Source organism: Tyto alba, unplaced genomic scaffold (assembly GCF_018691265.1).
Source record: "Tyto alba isolate M040663 unplaced genomic scaffold, T.alba_DEE_v4.0 Super-Scaffold_13, whole genome shotgun sequence".
NCBI lineage: Eukaryota > Metazoa > Chordata > Aves > Strigiformes > Tytonidae > Tyto > Tyto alba.
In genome coordinates this window covers 47,755,644-47,773,246 of record NW_024881275.1, presented here as the reverse complement: position 1 = coordinate 47,773,246, position 17,603 = coordinate 47,755,644, and the positions used below count along the sequence as shown (strand labels likewise).

The 17,603-nt window shown below is 39.4% G+C and overlaps 1 protein-coding gene across 11 annotated transcripts in view; it reads left to right on the top strand.

Annotated features, from left to right (window-relative positions):
- The window catches only part of RNF38 (ring finger protein 38), a 160,754-nt gene that overhangs the window by 114,722 nt on the left and 28,429 nt on the right, over positions 1-17,603 (top strand). For 5 of the 11 annotated variants that reach the window (XR_006164852.1, XM_032988448.2, XM_032988450.2 and 2 more), the window contains 2 exons: positions 10,596-10,689; positions 14,357-14,550. The exons of 2 other annotated variants lie outside the window; for them this stretch is intronic. Coding sequence is in view for 8 of the 9 variants with exons in the window: in XM_032988448.2 (XP_032844339.2) it covers positions 10,596-10,689; positions 14,357-14,550 (288 nt within the window). In the remaining variant the exon portion in view is untranslated. The remainder of the gene's footprint in view (positions 1-10,595; positions 10,690-14,356; positions 14,551-17,603) is intronic. 4 more of the 11 variants (XM_032988453.2, XM_032988452.2, XM_032988454.2 and 1 more) reach the window with 1 other exon arrangement.

Sequence of the window (17,603 nt, the reverse complement as noted above, 5' to 3'; positions counted from 1 at the left end):
TTTACTTGTCCTAAACTGTATGAATGACAAAGTAAACCCTTTGTATTTGTTTCAGCTGTGTAAATGTCCTTTTTTTGTTGGAAATGGCCTGGAAGAAGGAAAGAAAAGTATCAGAAGTGGGAGAAACAGAGAACTGAAATACAGGGTGAGAGGAGCCTTGACACTTTGGTGTTGGAAACTGCTGTGACAGTTTCATACTGCAGCTGTTGCAGTTGTATTATGCCATTTGGGATGTGTTTTCTCCCCTATTCTGTGGAATCTCCCCAGAGAAGAAGGAAATGGAACAAGGTAGTATTTAGAGTGCCTTATTCTTAGAATTAAATATCTCTGCCCTCTTTGGATTTTTGGGCCTGTGTTTAAGTACAACACTTAAGTTTTATGACAGCTTTTTTTTGGACTAATACCAGTGTGTGTATATTCAGTATATTGAAGAACATTTTATATTACATGACAGTTTGATCATACCAATTAGGTAAGTAAGTTGTTTTATGGATTCATTTTGTAGTTTCTGAAATGGATTAAAAGTATATGTTGAGGCTTCAAATTTCTAGCAATACAGAGAGACTGGGAGAATGTAAACTGGTACATTCCTGAAAGAATTAAATCCTGACTTTCCTCAGTATTTGAGAACATAAAATACTGCATTATGCAGAGAAATTTTTTTGAGTATGGTGTGCCAAGCAGAGACGTGCATCTATTGCTAACGCAGCTCAGTGTTGTGATGATAAGCAGAGCCAGTGAAGGCAGCCAAATGTGAATATGCTCTACCACAATAGAAGTTGAGGTATTATGCCGGTAGTCCTTTTCATAGGAACAAATTTATAGTGCTGACTTCCCTTTGTGCCCATTGTGGAGATGACATTAGTTACAATAGTGTAACATATTGGTGTAAATGTCATTTCTTTGGGTGCTGAAGTTTGGGGGGGATTGATTAAAATCATCTGTGTTAATTGCTGGTTAAAATGTATTTTTCTGTGAAAAATTGTTCCGTGCCTCTGTAAATACTAGTTCAGGTCCTTAGGCATCAGTTTGTCTTAGTTTAGGGTTTGGATATTTTTTAACACTTTGTCAACAAATATGGTCAGCATAATGTTAATTTACCTAAATAAGAAGTTTCAGTCTTAAGTGCTAAAATGCTATCTTCCCCATTTATGCATATTGTATTTCATATATGCGTGTGCATGCTTGTGTACATGCATAAATATATATAAATATATATATTAAAATATATATATATATATAAAATTTAATGTGGGGAAAAAATTCTTTAAGTGGAGTGTGATTTGTTTTATGTGTTCATTACCCTGGCTCTGTTGATATACCTGTATGTTAGCGTCATGGTTTGAACCAGGTCCGCAGCCAACCACCACGCAGCCACTCTCTCCCCCTTCTCTTCGGGCAATGAGAAGGGACCGATGAGCCATGCTTGGGGTTCGAGATAGGACCGGGAGGGGAAAATCACCTTTATGGTCATGAGCAAAAGGCAGACTCGTTAGGGGAAGAAAAAAAAGAACATACATTTTTTATAGACGCTCACAACCCTTAACAGAGTAGGACAGTGAGAAGCATTGCCACATCGTGAGAACACCTTCCCCTCACCCCTCCCTTCTTCCCAGGCTCAGCTCTGCTCCCGATATCTCTACCTCCGCCCTGCAGCACCACAGGGGCAGGGAATGGGGGATGCAGACAGTGCTGCCACTTCTTCTCTCTTCAATGAGGCAAGCTTCTGCAACTTCTTTGCCCTGCTCCATCGTGGTCCCCCTCTCACAGGAGATAGTCCTCCACAAATTTTCTCCGAAGTGAGTCTCTCCCGCGAGCTGCAGCATTTCCTTACACTGCTTCAGTGTGGGACACCAACTTTCTCCAACTGGAGTCCCTCCCACGGGCTTCAGCCCTTCCCAAGCTGCTCCAGCATGGGACACTGCCACATGCTGCAATCCTTCCAGCACTGAACTACAGCAGCGGGGTCTACCTTTTCCCACAAGACCCTGGCCTTCTTCAGGCACAGTCGGATTGGTCATCCACGCGAAACACCTCACAGGCCATAAATCAATGTCTGCTCCACCGTAGATCTTCATGGGTGGCAGCGGGGGGACTGCCCTGCCGTCTTACAACAGGATACAGGGGAGTCTCTGCTCCGGCACACCTCCCCCCTCCTTTCTTCCTCCTTTCCTCCACTGACCTTGGTGTTCATGCAGCTGCTGCAACTCCTGCTGACAAGTCTGACTCCTCTTCACAACATCCCTTCTTAAATACACTATCGCAGAAGTGCAGCTGATTGGCGCGGCCTTGGTGCAGAGGTGGGGCTGACTTGGAGCTGGGGGAGCTTCGACAAGCTTCTCACAGGGGACCACCCCTATAGCCCCCTCCCCTGCTACCAAAAAAGCCCACCACTCACTCAAACCTAGGACAAGTAGTTTCACATGCCTACATAAAAAAGTCAATAGTGAATACATACTGTACATTCAGACTATATGTAGAGAAGACTTTGGTATGAAAACAACTTAGAGCCAGACTTCTCTTCAGACTTGTCCCATCAGCTAAAAGAGCAGAATTATTTTTAAAATTGAAAACTTGTATTTTTTTAAATGTGGCTATATGTGTGCACCTTGTCTTCATTTCACCACTTCCCTCTTGCCTTGGCATTGTTTTATATATATCCATTTTGGTATATTTTATGACATTTAAAGTAATTTCTTTATAGTAATGAGCATGTTTTAATGGTACACATGTGAAGTTTAATATGTTTCAGCCTTGTATATAGGGAAATTAGCCTTCTTTCTGTAACTACAAATCTGTGATTTTAATTAAAAACTTATCTTCTGGTTTACATACCAAAATGAGAGTTCCAAGACCATATATGCCAAGAAGTTGCTGTTAGCACCATGTCCTGAAATCATACTTCCTGTATTGTGTTAGGTGGCATTGATGTCAAAACATGGACACTTTAACTCACATCTTGGTCAGCAATTTGGAGATTAGGAAATAATAAATTGAAAATATAAAAAAAATCTTATTGGTTTACTATTTGATACATTTAGTATCTTGCTAAATATTTGTAAGCTTGCTTTCTTAAAACTGTAAAGTTTAAAAATTATGTATGTAACAGGTTTTGCTTACTAGCATAGTGCGTGTTAACTGCAGGAAACATCTGCAGAAACAGCAGTTGTATTTATTATCACCCACACCATTGACAAAGTTGAATTCAAAACTGAGACCATAAATTGGGATTTTGAAGTAAAATTAGTATTTTTCCAACAGCTTCGTACATTAATAGAGAGGGAGGTATAGCTGAGGGTTTTTTCCCTTATTGAAGTTTGGCTGGTGTTTTGGTTTATGAGAGGTAATGACCCCTATTCAGAAAAAACACCTTGATGTGATACGAAAATAATTACTTAATATCTTTTTTTTTTTTTGTGAGTTTAGAAGCATTGAAATTGCTTTGATTTGTTTCTCTGAAAAATTACTGCAAATATTTTCATATTTCAAGGGATTCTTGTTTGCACACAGCAAGTACTGCAAGCAATAGCAAATACTAATAAAAGTAAATTTCAAGAACTCTGAGATGTGTTTCCTTCATTCTTAAACCTGCTCCAGTATTAGAAAAGGAGATGCTTCAGATGTGGTAGATGGGCTGCACTGTCTTTTTTGTATGAGCAGTAAAACTTGAAAATAGGAACCATGTAGTCCTACTAAACACAGTTTGCTTCTTTTCTTCTTGCTGTTGAGTGCTGCAATGTGCCAAATAGGATGCTAAGATTTTTACATTATTTACATGTTCTTGTACATTTTAAATTCATGTGCAGAAAAGAAATATTCTAGCATTTGGTATGGGAAACTGACACCTAAGAATCAAATTCTTAAGAGTATTTAAAATATTTACTGTGTGAAACTTAAGCAGTTTAGCCTTAGCTGTCTCTTAATGTTGTTGCTTGTGTGTCCTAAATACCCAGTTAAACAAGAATTGCATTTCAGAGGGGGAACTAACACAGAGAAAACCCTGGAAATAACCTGTCAGCCTGATGTCGAATAAACTATTCAGGTTATTAATGTGTTTTGATCATAAGTAAAATGAAGAGATGCATCTATGGAATATGTTCTATGCTATTGGTATGTGATTTACTATTGCATACCTCTTGTATGTAGAAACATTTCACATGAAGAATTTATTGCCAGTTCAGGTTGCTGACGAACAGTATTGGCCATTGTGTCTGCCGCCCGTAAATAATGAATTAATCTTATTAACCATGAATGAATTATGGATGGCCCAGAAAGATTACTGATGAGTGGTCTTGGTGCAGTTGTTAGATACAGAAACAGTCTGATTGATATATACTATCATAGCTTTGAAACACAAAAAAATTAGATGGACTTCCATCTTCTTTATACCATGCTTGGTAGTGTTGCTCTAATTTTACAAATTGTGTTCCTTTTACTAAATGCTGTGTGATTTTTCACTGTTTCACTATCAGAGTGTTCTTTAATTCACAGAAATTATTAAGAAACCTGATATATGTAAACCTGCTCCAGCAAATTTTATACTGGCAACCTGACATTATTATAGATTAGTTTCCATTTTAAGGTGGAGTTACTACATTTTTTTCTTACCACATGGTATTTCAAAAGCAAGTTGGAGGAAACACTGTAGACTAACTTTTAGATTGGTGTGCCTTGCTAAGGCCTGTTCTGTCTCTAGGAATTGAAATATGTAATATTTTCTCACTAATCCAACAGAGAGGGTACCAAGAGGAGTTTTCTTCTAAACTACTTTTTTTCTGTGCATTTTGCTGCAGCCATAGGAACAGTTAGTGTCACACTTAGTGTTCCTTGATCTCTATTTGTGGAATTTTCATCCCAAGTACTAGTAACATAATTGATTTTCTTAATTATTGACAGTTTCTTCTAAAGCTCAGAGGGAAATGGTATCCCATTTTAAGTACTCAGCTGTATCTCCTGTTCAGTAGGGAAGTATCTGCACTCACAGGGATATTTTGTGTCTCAAGGGTAGCTTTACCCCAAAGTACTCTTTGAGTTGCTCTTTGCTGCTTTCACAGAATGCTTATAAAAACTTAGTGTTTATCATAGAGTGAAAATCAGTTATTGCTTTCCTTTGTGCTGTCACAGAATGGCTGAGTTTGGAAGGGATCTCCAGAGGTCATCTGGTCCAACCGCCCTGCTCAGGCAGGGCCTCCTAGAGCCAGGTGCCCAGGACTATGTCCAGACGGCTTTTGAAGATTTCCAAGAAGGGAGACTCTGCAACCTGTGCCAATGCTCAGTCACCCTTACAGTAAAATAAAGTGTTTCCTTGTGTTCAAAGGGAGCCTCCCGTGTTTCAGTTTGTGCCTGTTGCCTCTTGTCCTATCAGTAGGCATCACTGAAAAAAGTATACCTCTGTCCTCTTTGCAGTCTGCCTTCAGGTGTTTGTATAAATTGATAAGATATCCCCAAGCCTTCTCTTCTTCAGGCTGTACAGTCACAGCTTTCTCTGCCTTTCCTCATACATGAAATGCTACAGTCCCATCTTAGTGGCCCTTTGTCGGACTCTATCCAGTATGTCTATGCTTGTCTTGTGCTAGGGAGCCTAGAACTGGACACAGTACTTCAGTTGCTATCTCCTAGGACTGTAGCACCTATCCCAAGAATTGACTCATTTTGGCTTTCCTTTCAGCGACCTGATTTGTTTGAGCCAGCTTTCAGATTTGAGAAGGACTATCTTTCTTGCCAGCTTTTCATTAGACCAAGTTCAGATTACCTTAGTGTTTCTTCATCAAGAAGCTGTCTTGTATGTGCCCAGCCAGCCATGTTTCCAAGTTCTCTCTTGGTCACAACTCTGAAATCAAAGCTAGAAAGAAATGGCTCTGAATATTAATGGTAGTGATGTTTTTCAGTAAAATCTGAATGGGAGTTAGAAAAGATCTGATGCACTGTAAATAGTTGTCTTGAATGTTTACATTCTAGGGATTGCATCTGGTGTCTGGAGGATGCAGGGTGTGGACCGCAATATTAGAATTTTTATTTTCTAACCATGTACCCACTTTGCCTTCACTTTACAACTTTGTTATACACAACTGTGGTCACTATCAACAGCCATAAAATTTTCCAGTTCTTACCAGAGAAATCATGGTGTCTGTCGCAGACATTCTTTTATTCATGAGAATTGGTAAAATGGTGATGCAAATGATGGTGAGTTGAAGCAGAGGTTCTGAGTCCTGCTTAACACTGCAGAAGTTGAGCAAGCAGTGTTTTGTGCTCTAACTAAACTGGCACACAGTTGGCAGGATGAAAAAGATCACTACATTAACCAATGTGACCAAGCCAGCAAAATTCTTTGGGCAAACCCAATTATACTGGCAAAAGATTGTTATTGCTGATATTTATTCTGTCGGCTAAAGTTCCTCTAAAGAGCTTTTGCCAGTAAAATCTGTGTGTCATTGCAGTATGATTCTGCTGGCAAATCCTTATACATAGACAAGTCCTTTGTCATGAAGCCCTGTGTCCAACTGGATAATCATTGTTTATTTTGTCTTGGATAAAGCACAACAATTAGGCTTGGAAATAGTCCATCTTTCCATAAAATCTGTAACTTTTTTGCCACTTGTGGCACAGGGCTCTTAATATATTGCACATATTTGCTTCTTTTTAATAGCTCATTTCTAGATTTATTTAAAACTAGAATTTTAAGATGATATTTGAAGAAAATGTCCAGCTTTGTGTATAAACCCAAACAGCTTTTTGTCTGTCAGCTTGCAAGTTAATATGATCACTCTTTTTTCGTCCTGATTCTTTTTTGCCACTGTTACACAAAATGTAGGTGTGGATCCCTCAGGGGTGAGGTACAACACTCAGCAAGTGAAAAGTTTGACTTTAGTGAAAGCCTGGTGTTACCACAGTGGGAGCCCTGGGAAAACAGTGCCAATCGAATGGGGACCCAACTGCCCTGCTCGGAAGTGAAGCTCAAGGGAAAGCACTGCAGGTGTGGATGATGAAACTTGGGCTGATTAACACATCATACATATGTAAAGTCCTGTTTTGCTCATTAGTAAACTCACCGATCTAGTGCAGGTGCTGTCTGAATTCTGAGATCTGCAGCTAAGTGTCAGGAGTTGGAGGGGCTGCAGCTCTCTGGATTATCTCGTTCGTTTCCTACAGACTTTATATCCATAATGCCAGATACTGGGGGGACTGATGTGAGTAGACTGTTAGCCAGCTACTGGAGTAAGGCCAGGGATGCTCACATCCCTGGCCTGTGTCAGTGGGTGTAAGTACCAGCTACTGGGGTGGGTGAGTGTCTTGACTGCCAGTCCCTGGAGCAGGAGCAGTGTGTGTCGCTAAAGCCAGATAGTAGGGGGACCAGGGTGACTGAGGGTCTCAGTGACAGGAGTGGGAACACAGGTCACGGCCCTTGTGCCGGTTGCTGGCTGCTGGCAGGTAGTGAGTGTATCTTCCCCACAGCTGTAGTGCAGAGTGGGGTGGGAGGTGGGGTATGTTTATTTTTGCTGACTATCTTCAAGCTGGACCAGCTCACGAGCAGGGGGCCTTGGGAGCAGACTGAGGCGTCAGGCAGACCAAGGGTCCATGCTGGTATTTTGGAGGACTTGAAAGTATGATGTATCTGTGGGACAAATGTATGAGTGCTCAGTGTCTGCAGGTGAGCACTAAGCTGGACCAACTGCCGAGTCAGGGACCCGTGGAGTGGGTAAGGAAGGGGGCCTAGGGTTGGGGCCTGAATGCCAGGCGATCAAAGGGACCATGATGGTACTTGGGATATCTGTGAACATGCATGTGCTTGTGAGCCTGCAGAATGTCATGTATGTGCTTCACTAGTGACCTTCTCTCTCTACCAGCCCATAAGGAGGAGGGGGCTTGGCTGACTGTCCTTGTGTGCATCCTGTATGTGGATGCTGTTGAAGGCAGTGCCTTGTCTGTGGCAGTGCGTGTGACTGGCCGTGTCAGTGCCCTGTGTGTGCTATGTTTCTAGAATACGTGCTTGGTTTTACTACTGGTTGAACCTGCAAACTGGTTTCTATTGGTTGAACCTGAAAACAGGAAAGCAGCAGCTGTGACCCTCAGCCCAGGGTGGAGACAATACAACCACCTGGCTCTCTGAGCACACTGGACTGGGCAGGAGGAATTCGAGTTAGATAAAGATCAAACCATATTTCTTACTCATTTAACACAAATGTGGACCAAACATGGGGAGGAAATACTGGTTTTGGAGTGGGGAAAGGAAACAAAATGCTCCTTGGAAGTGCATTTAAGGGGATTGATAATTTTGGTATTAATCAGGCTGATGGCTTAGCTCTGGAAATTGCATACTAGTCAGAGTTTCTATGAAAGTGCTTTAACCCAAATTTGCTTGCAGATCTAGATAGCTGACTTTTGTAAACAGTTGGCAGACTGCTGGCAAGGACTGGGGAAAACAGACTTAAGATGGATTTAACTCTCTAAAGGAATCTACTTTGTCTTTGGTGCCTGGCATAGCATAGAGAGATATGGTGTAATTAATGCTTCAGCTTTTGTGGCCTATGTTGTCCTTCATTTGCTATCAGATTAAACCTAACATTTTCACATGGTAAAGGTGGATGAAATGCAATTGTAAGTAGGTAAGAACAGTCTTCTAGTAAGTACTCCAGTCACTCACAGAAGCCAACAGATAAAATGCTATTTCCTTGTTCATATTAGTAAGTAGTAGCTACATTTTACCATTAATGTAAACATTGAAAAGTAGAGAATGTTTTGATGTGGTTTTGTGCTTCTCTTGTGGACTGCAATTCTGAATGCAGAAAAAAATTGTAGATTTCTAAAGCAAAGCTCTGCTTGCTTAGAAAATCACAGTTCTTGTTTAATACTGCCAAGGTGCAATATCAGCATGTTAGCACTGGTTTTTCAAATATACTTTTTCATGAGTTGGTGCATGTCAGACTCAGATGCATCTTCCAAATAAATGGTATTGTTATGAAGCTTGCTTCCTCAAAAATTTCCACCTTTAATATCCACATCTTTTTAATGTGGAAACATCTGTTGAGCATCATTGTACACTTGCTCTTCTCAGGGCTAATAGAGTTAATTGATAAAAACAGTCCATTACATCACTCTGCATGTACATACGTAGCCTGTGACATGCTTCAAGGCCTGAGGTAATGAAAGCTGAAAGTTTGAGGTAGTTGATTACTATAGTGGTTGTGGCTGTCAAAGTATCTGAGCTAGGTAATGATTGTCACAGTTTATTGCATTGGTTACAGCGTATTACTGAGCTAACAGTCTATGAAAAACACCTGTGAGCTGCTTCTGAGTGATATTTTAGGTAAGATTTTGAGAACAAAGCATTACAAGTTTACTGAAATGCAGATGTGAGATATTTGTTGCATTTGCTTTAGCTCTTGATTGTATCATTGCTTTTTTAAGAGGTAAAAAAAAACAATCAGTGTGTCTGGTATTTTGGTAGCTATCACGTCTTAAGCCCAGCTGGCAACAAAACACTACATGGCTGCTCACTCACTTTTCTCGGCCTGCTGGGATAGGGAGGAGAATCATAAGAAAAAGGTAAAACCTTGTGGGTTGAGGTAAGGACAGTTTAATAGGACAATGCAAAGAGAGAAGAAATAATAATAACAGTAATACTAATAAAAGAATGTATATAGCAAGTGATGCACTACACAATTGCTCACTACCTGGAACCTGATGCTTAGCTGGTTCCCAACCTGCAATTCCTCTTCTCTCCAGCCAGCTCCCCCAGTTATATACTGAGCATGAGTTGTATGGTATCGAATATCTCCCTGCCTATTTTGCTTCACCTGTCCTGGTTATGCTTCCTCCCAGCTTCTTGTGAAAATTAACTCTTATTGCAGCCAAACCCAGGACAGTAGCTTAAAAGGTGCTTGGAAATCCTAGGCAAATATAGAAAATCCTCTTGCTATGTGGGCTAAGTTTTATACAGAGGACTTTAACACGGGAATTAATGTGCAATAATTCTGTGGAAATAAACTGCTGTTGTTCTTACAGCAGAAATAAAACACGTTTGGAAACAAGACTCCAGTGTTCTTTGCAACTTGATTTGTGCTCCCATTTCTTTGATTTACAGACTACAGTAAAGACCTGAGCTCTAACACCTATCCTGGATTAGTTTATAATTGCATGTACACTTTTGTTATTGATCAGTAAGCATGTGTTTATTACAGTATGTAACAGTTGAGTTTTGTGTACCTTTTAATGAGTGGGAATAACCACTTGTCTCTTCCCCCTTTACCAGATACTGACTTTTTGTCATAAAAGGTGTTAGAATAGAATTATTTTTTTTAGACATTGACCAGTTTCTATTGAAGCTAGTTGATGGGTTGATCAAAGTTTTGCAAGGAGCACACTGGCAAAGAGATGATGTTTTTCCTGTTTATTTGTTGTTGAGAGTAATGACAGATTAGATGAATGGTTAGACACTGAAAAAAACATATTACTCAGGGCATGCTGTGGTGCAGAGACACCTGATGACAAAGAATCTCAAGTACATGGCATAGTGCACTTTTGAGAGCAACAGGTTAGCTAAATACAGCTCTGCACTGAACTGGCTTGTAAACTCCACCTTGTAATGCCACACCTAGGTTAAACTTGTGCCTCTGCTGCTTTCTGGGGATGAGATGGAAGAAGGCAATAATGCTTACAAGACCATCTGGGGCTCTCACTCCATCCAGTCATGTAAGTGACTTTCTTTGTCTTGGTTCTAGAATCATAGCTCTTCCAGAGCTTACTAGACCTGAACTATATAATGTACTTTAAATGAGCTTAGTCCTGGCCTATTAATAAGCCAATTGTGTCCATTTAGACACAATTGTCTGTTCAGCCCAAGAATTTACAATTACTGTAGGTATGATCAGAGTAGTAGGAATGCTGGAATGTAAATCAGATCACTGTCATTGAAGTGTATAGATCCTTTGCAGTTAGGATGCTTAGTTTACTAATGCATTAAGTACAGATAGTTATATTTGAAAACGCTTATAAATTTTCATGTTTACCAGTTTGTATTATGGGAAAAATCAGTGCCTTTTTAGTGTGTATTAATGAAAAGAAAACATGCAGCTGCAGATTTCCGATCAGCCTGATAGGGTTATATAGGGTATACCCATCAGATTCTACTTAGTGTGTAAAATCTTCTAAGGAAGAAGGCTATACTTGAAGCAAATGTTTACTTATAAAATAAAGGTCTTCATGGGCTGCAGAATAGATGTAGTTTATTTCCTAAATTTGAGATTGAAGGCATAGAGTAATTTCTTGTTGTACTTCCCAGGACCATTAAGTGAGAATGTGTAGAGGATTGGAGAGGAGAGTGGTTTTCCGATATTGGCAGCAATTATTTTGGTAATAATTCCCTTCTGTGATGGTTGATTATCTGTATGTGTGTGTGCAATCTTTATAATTTCACTGGAAAAGGAGAATGGAAAAGAAACACCTCAAAGGGTGTTGTCTGGATGAAAATACTTAGTTCTTAAATTACACAGGATATGTGTTTGTCATTAGGGTCCTGTACTTTCCCCATGCTAGTATTACCTTGCTGCAGTCATCTAATGAAAATTGGTTTCTTTATAAAAACTAAGATAAAACATAAAATCTTTGAGTTTAGGTTTGTGTTGGGGTTTTTGTTTTCTGACAACTGTTTGCAAGTAAGTTTATCTTAGCTTCAGGTTACTTCTTTTCAGTACAGAAAAAGACATCATTACATTTTAAATCCGTACTTATTTGTAGTCCCCAAAATTATTTTATCTTTATTTTCTTTCTAATGGGAAATGATTTGGAGTGAAAATACTGTTCCTGTGTTTAGAGGGCAATTAGCACTTATTACAGATTTTGAAACGTGTGTGAGTAATTTGGAGTGATGATGAAGGCTAACTACTTAGCAGTTTGCATCCCCACTGTCTTTGAAGTGGTCCGCTCCACGTATGAAAGGAAAAATAATCAAAGAACTGTTTTTCCTGAGTGAACTGCTTTCTACAGGGCAGGTTATATTAGTATTCATGCTTGGGATAGGTGCCACATTTAAATTAGGGCGGTAGCCATGAGAGATCCCCAGCCAAAGGCATGTATAGAATGTAGCAGGACAGCAGTAGTTATCTTGTTATTTCAGTGTTTTGTTCAGGCTTCACTAAACCCAGTGTTTCCTTCTTCCAATTGACTTTTCCTACTGCACTCCCAGGACGCCATCATACCTTATTTACCTGTGTTTTTATTATATCTGTTTTTCTTTGAATAAACTTCAGTCGTCATGATGTAAAAAGTTCTCCCATCCTGAAAGCTCCCGCTTGGGTCACAAATCATCCTTCTCTCTGACTCATTCTATCACAACAGTAACACAGATTAAATAAGCAACACTGAATGGCAGAACAAATGTATCATAGTTTCTTTATGATTTGTCCTTTGGGAAGGTTCTCTGAAATCTTAACAAAATACATATTTTCACAGAAGCTTTGCTTTCGAGGCACTGCTCAGGTATCTTTTCCAATTTTTTGGTGCTGAGCTCCTGAGGGCAAGGCAGCCTTCTGGAAGAGCCGCCTTTTGCCTGCACGTCGACTTCCATGAACATTCAGGTCTTTTGACCTATTTTTCTGTAAAAAATTCAAGTGCAGTTGGTTAAGGAGTTCAAAAGAGATTGAGTAGCAAGCACATATATGCATCATCAGCCTGTTTCCTAAGGAAACATACTAATAGTTCTCCATCTAACAGATGTTAAATTAAAAATGGGCACTCCCGTTTACTTTATATTTATGCTTTTGTTGGTTTTTTTTTTTTTTTGGAGGGGTTGTTTTTTGTGTTTGACATTTTTCTGTTCCTTATTCATTATTAGTGACTGCTTGAGATAAGGTATGGTAGGGAGAAAACTGCAATTTGTTTGAAGTATCTGAAAGCATGGGGCTAAAAAGGAGTGAAATTCAGTAAAAATGGCCACAAGTCAAAAGAGAGGAAAAATCGTTTTTTTCTCTTAAACATGTCAGTGATGACCTACCAAGAAGCAACTGATAGTGTTCAGAAAATGACAGGCATCTGTAAAGCTAAGAAGCAGAAAGAGGTTCATAGTCTAGTCTACAAGTAAATCTGAAATAAGACCTCTAACAATGTGTGGATTACTGGGCTTTGAGAGGGCCAGTTTAGGAATACGAAGCCATTGCAGACAGGTTCCATTTTCTCAGCATCAACCATCTGCAATTAAAAGCAAATTTGCGGTCATTTCAGTTAACTGAAATAATGCTGCTGTGGAGTGAAATGAAGTGGTGGGTGAGCGCACAAGCTGGAGAGCTGCAAAACACTACAATGTAGCTTGCACCAGGAGTGTTCTGTCAGAATACTCTATGTGATGTTTTGGACTCAAGGATGGATCCAGTGCAGTAGTTCATGTGTTGCCTTTAGTTTTTCTGTGTACAGTTGGTGAGCTCTGGAATAGACTGTATTTTTCTATGTTTTCGGTTGTTATGGTTGTTAGCAGCATGTGTTACAATTTTGACAGAATAGTGGGGTGAAGGGGAGGGACGTTTACTGCATTTGCTTCTGGATTCAGAGACACTTGTGGGAACTTTTGCGAAGAATGACAGCTCTATTTAATGATTCGATAGCATGGACACACAATGAAGAGGATAGTTACTTGTGTTCAGAACTAACTGGGAGAACATTAATTGGAAGTGAATGGCCTTCATATCATTAGCACTGAAAACTTTATGCACTATGTAGTCCCTGCTGAATTTTAGTGAAGTACATGGATTTAACAAGAGATTAGTGATTTTTTTTTTCAGATTACGCGTAAGTACTTTTCAATGACCATTATTATACTAATAAGTTGAAGGATGAAGCACCTCTGTGCTGAGCTAGCAGAATTAAAATAGGCTGCAGTACAGAGCAGATGTCTGATTAGCTATGTAAGTATAGACCTGATAGGAAAGGGATGCAATACAGAGCGGAAGCTCTGTATGACATCTGCTTGCTGTTAAGTACTGATTCCATTGATGTGAAGACCATGCTTATACATCTTTTCATGCCTCTGTAGCCTATAAATGCTGGGGCAGGAGGTATGTAAAGTAGGTTATGCCTTATTTTCTGATCTAGTTTTGGCTTTGTATGGGTGTTAGAATTTTTATATTTTAATGCTGCTAAAATATAATTTAATAATAATTCTTTTAGAGTTTAGGAAGCCATCACAAATCTGTGTTATAAAGATAATAAATAGGCAACTACTTGCAGGTGTTTAATTTCATGGTGTTTCAATGCAGTCTTCAGTAAGTCACTCGTAATGCTAGCTGCAAAGCAGTACTGAAGTACGGACTGTGATTGACTCATCTGGAGATGGGTTCTGGTTTTGTTTTGTTTTTTTGCACTGACGTAGAGTGAAGACAGTCCTAGTCCCAAGCGACAACGCCTTTCCCATTCAGTCTTTGACTATACAACAGCATCACCAGCCCCATCACCGCCAATGCAACCATGGGAGATGACATCAAATAGGCAGCCTCCTTTGGCTCGGCCCAACCAACACCACTTCTCAGGGGAACGATGCAACACACCTGCACGAAACAGGAGGAGGTAAGCAAGCAGCGTAGATTGGGAAACAATTTCTTCTTACTCCTGATTTCAGTTCAAGAGAGATATGTTTCATGCAGCACTGATTAGTTCACACATGGTAAACATGTTAACATTTCCTTTGAGCTGTAAGTTATTATAGTTGTAGCTGAAAAGTTACTGGAAGTCATTCAGGTTGGTACATCATCCCCTAATTTGTATGAATAATCAACTTGGGGAAAGGAGTGCTCATTTACCATTTTACTTATGAGCCTTTTTCTCCTTCACTCTCTACTGGAGCAATAAACGTTTAGAAAAATTCAAGGAAAAATCCTTCTCATCAGGGTACTTTTAAAGATTTTAAGAGTTACTGATACAGTACAGTAGTTTTCACTGCAGTCACAATTATTTTCAGACATAAAAATAATCTAAATAAAGATAAGAGATACTGGCTTGGGAGAGTGAGAAGGTTAGCATAGTGTCAATGGTTGCTGAAGTGGGTAACACATGTAGTAGGAGTTAGATACTTATGTTGGTTTCAGCTTCTGGCTCATTAACCTCTCAAAGCAGAGATTTTGGAAGAAGTTCCAAATATCACGGAAGAGCAGATATTGCGATGGCCAGGTTGAACTGGTGCCTGGATGGATGATAGTATAGGAAAGCATAGAACCACAGACTTCTTTACTATTCTAGTTAAACCAATTATCCAAAACACAAGTTTCCATTGCCTCACATTCTGCTTCAAAAATGCTGAGTCATCTAATGCATGTTAAAATACACTGTCCCCCTGTTTGCTTCTGAGAAATATGGTGGCTTGGTTTGCACTAAAATTTAAGTGTATGTGCTTTTTCATTAATATAAAACATTAGACTTAAGAGATGTAACTGGTTTTCTTCTGATTCCAGAAATCAGATTTGTCAACCATGATCAGTCAGGGGCAGTTTTGAGCAAAAGACTTTAAAATGTGCTAGTTTTGTGTCTTTGCTTCAAGTAAATAAATCTGAAAGCGTTCAGTCAATGGCATTGAATATACACAGCTCACAAAACAGCTTGTCAAACTTAAGAGGTTGAATTGTGAAGTTGCAGGGTTATTGGGAAGACAGAATGTTAGGCCTTTTGTAGAGTTCGGTACAGGGATGCTCTACAGGGGCACTTGGTCCACACAGTGTTTTTTACCTTATAATGGTTTGAACTGTGATGCTTAGAATATGCTGCATCTGGCCATTTTTGTTTTGTGTCCAGGCAGCCTACACAGATTTCTTTGCAATGCTCATTAACATCTCTTGCAGAGTAAGTAGAGTGCTTAACAAGCTAAATGCCAGATAGTTGAATCTAAGACAGTTTGGGTATACTCTAGGATTAAGAAGAATTAAATGTGTAGGAGATTAATGTGCATGGGACAAGTGTCGTGACATTCAAATGCAGTCAGGTGTTGCTGAGGTAATGGCCTGTGGCTTGCAATTAAACCATACTACAAATGGAGAGATACCTCAGTGCAAAGCCATCTTCAGTCTGACAGGAGTTAGGTTGACTGCAGCATTGTGGACACAGCACTACTCTTTCTAGGGCCAGCTCACCTGCTCTTGGGTAATAACACCTGCTTTTGCTCTAATCAGAGACATTTGAATGTGGCCGTACTTTGTTTCCCTGAACTTGAGTCAGGGCATTTTTTAGCTTGGGTGGACTATTGCATTTGGTGTGTTCCAGAGTAGTACCACACTCAATGTCCTCTCCTAAAACAGGATTGTTAGGGAGAACAACACATATGTGTCTCTTATTTTGCAGGAGTCTTTTTGAGTCTTAGAATGCTCTGGAGCCATATCAGAACTAATAACTACTCTCACGGATCAAAGCTTGATTCCTTAAGATCATTGTGAGTGCATCTGTTATTAATGCTTTAGATGAGGTTATGCATATGCTTTTGAAGCCAATTTCCTATTTTTCCTGCTTTGTTTTCTCTCTTCCCATCACAGGGTGGTCTCAGAGTTAATGGGGTTTTCAGATGAAGATAAGATGAAAGGTGCACTCCAGTTGCAAATGGTCATTCAGCTCAAGGGAATAGCATAGGGCAGGTGCTGACTGAACCTCTGAAGTGTATGTACTGTGGACATCACTCTGACCCAATGCCATTAGCATTAACTGTTTTGTTCTGACAGTTCACTCCTGTTAGTCAGCACAGGCTGTGCTGTTTTTTTATTACCTGGATTTTTTCCGTTGTCTGGATTACTATTTAGACCTTACCTTTTTGTATCAGGGATTTTGCACTGTGTCTTGCACAACAGTACACTAATTCATCATGAGGTTTTTTCAGATTCATTGTAAGCAAATAAAGAAATACTGCATTTAGAAATGTAGCCTTCTGGTATGAATTTGCAGAAAGATGTTATTTTTGTTTAGCTACTTACGGTACAGATAAATTGTGAATGTAAAAGTATAATGCACGCCTATATGTAACAGAGAAAGCCATTCAATTTGTCTTTACCAGTACTTGTGAAATGGGGAGATGTAAACCATTGCTGTGCATCGCCTTTCATCTGTGCTTACTTTTCTCCTTGTCTTCAATGTAATTCTGAACTAGCAGGATTTAAGAATGTGTTACTGCAAAGAAATCATCCTTCTTAGAAAATACCAAGATCTGCAAATATTAACTCTGTAGTTATGGATACCTTTTGATGACTGTTCCTACCTGAGGGTAGGAGTTCCTGCAGCTTTTTCATGACTTCCATCCTGTCTCTTTGCTTTAACTGGATATGTACCATGTTTTTACTATGCATTTAGAACCAGAGGAGGGGTTTTGTGGCTATTTCTTAAAGACTTCATTCAAGCACAATTTCATTACTGATGTTAAATAATAGTTTAGACCTATGTCTTGACAATTCTGAATTTATTTCCAATAATTCAGGAAGCATGTAAAGTATATATCTGGAAGCTCTGAGTTTTGCTGAATGAAAAGTATAGTTTCTTTAGAACTCTACATAGGAGAAAATCCAGTTCTTCTTTTTCCAGAGAATGATACTCCATTAATTTAAAAAAAAAAAAAAAAAAAAAAAAAAAAAAAACCACACTCTACCCTCACA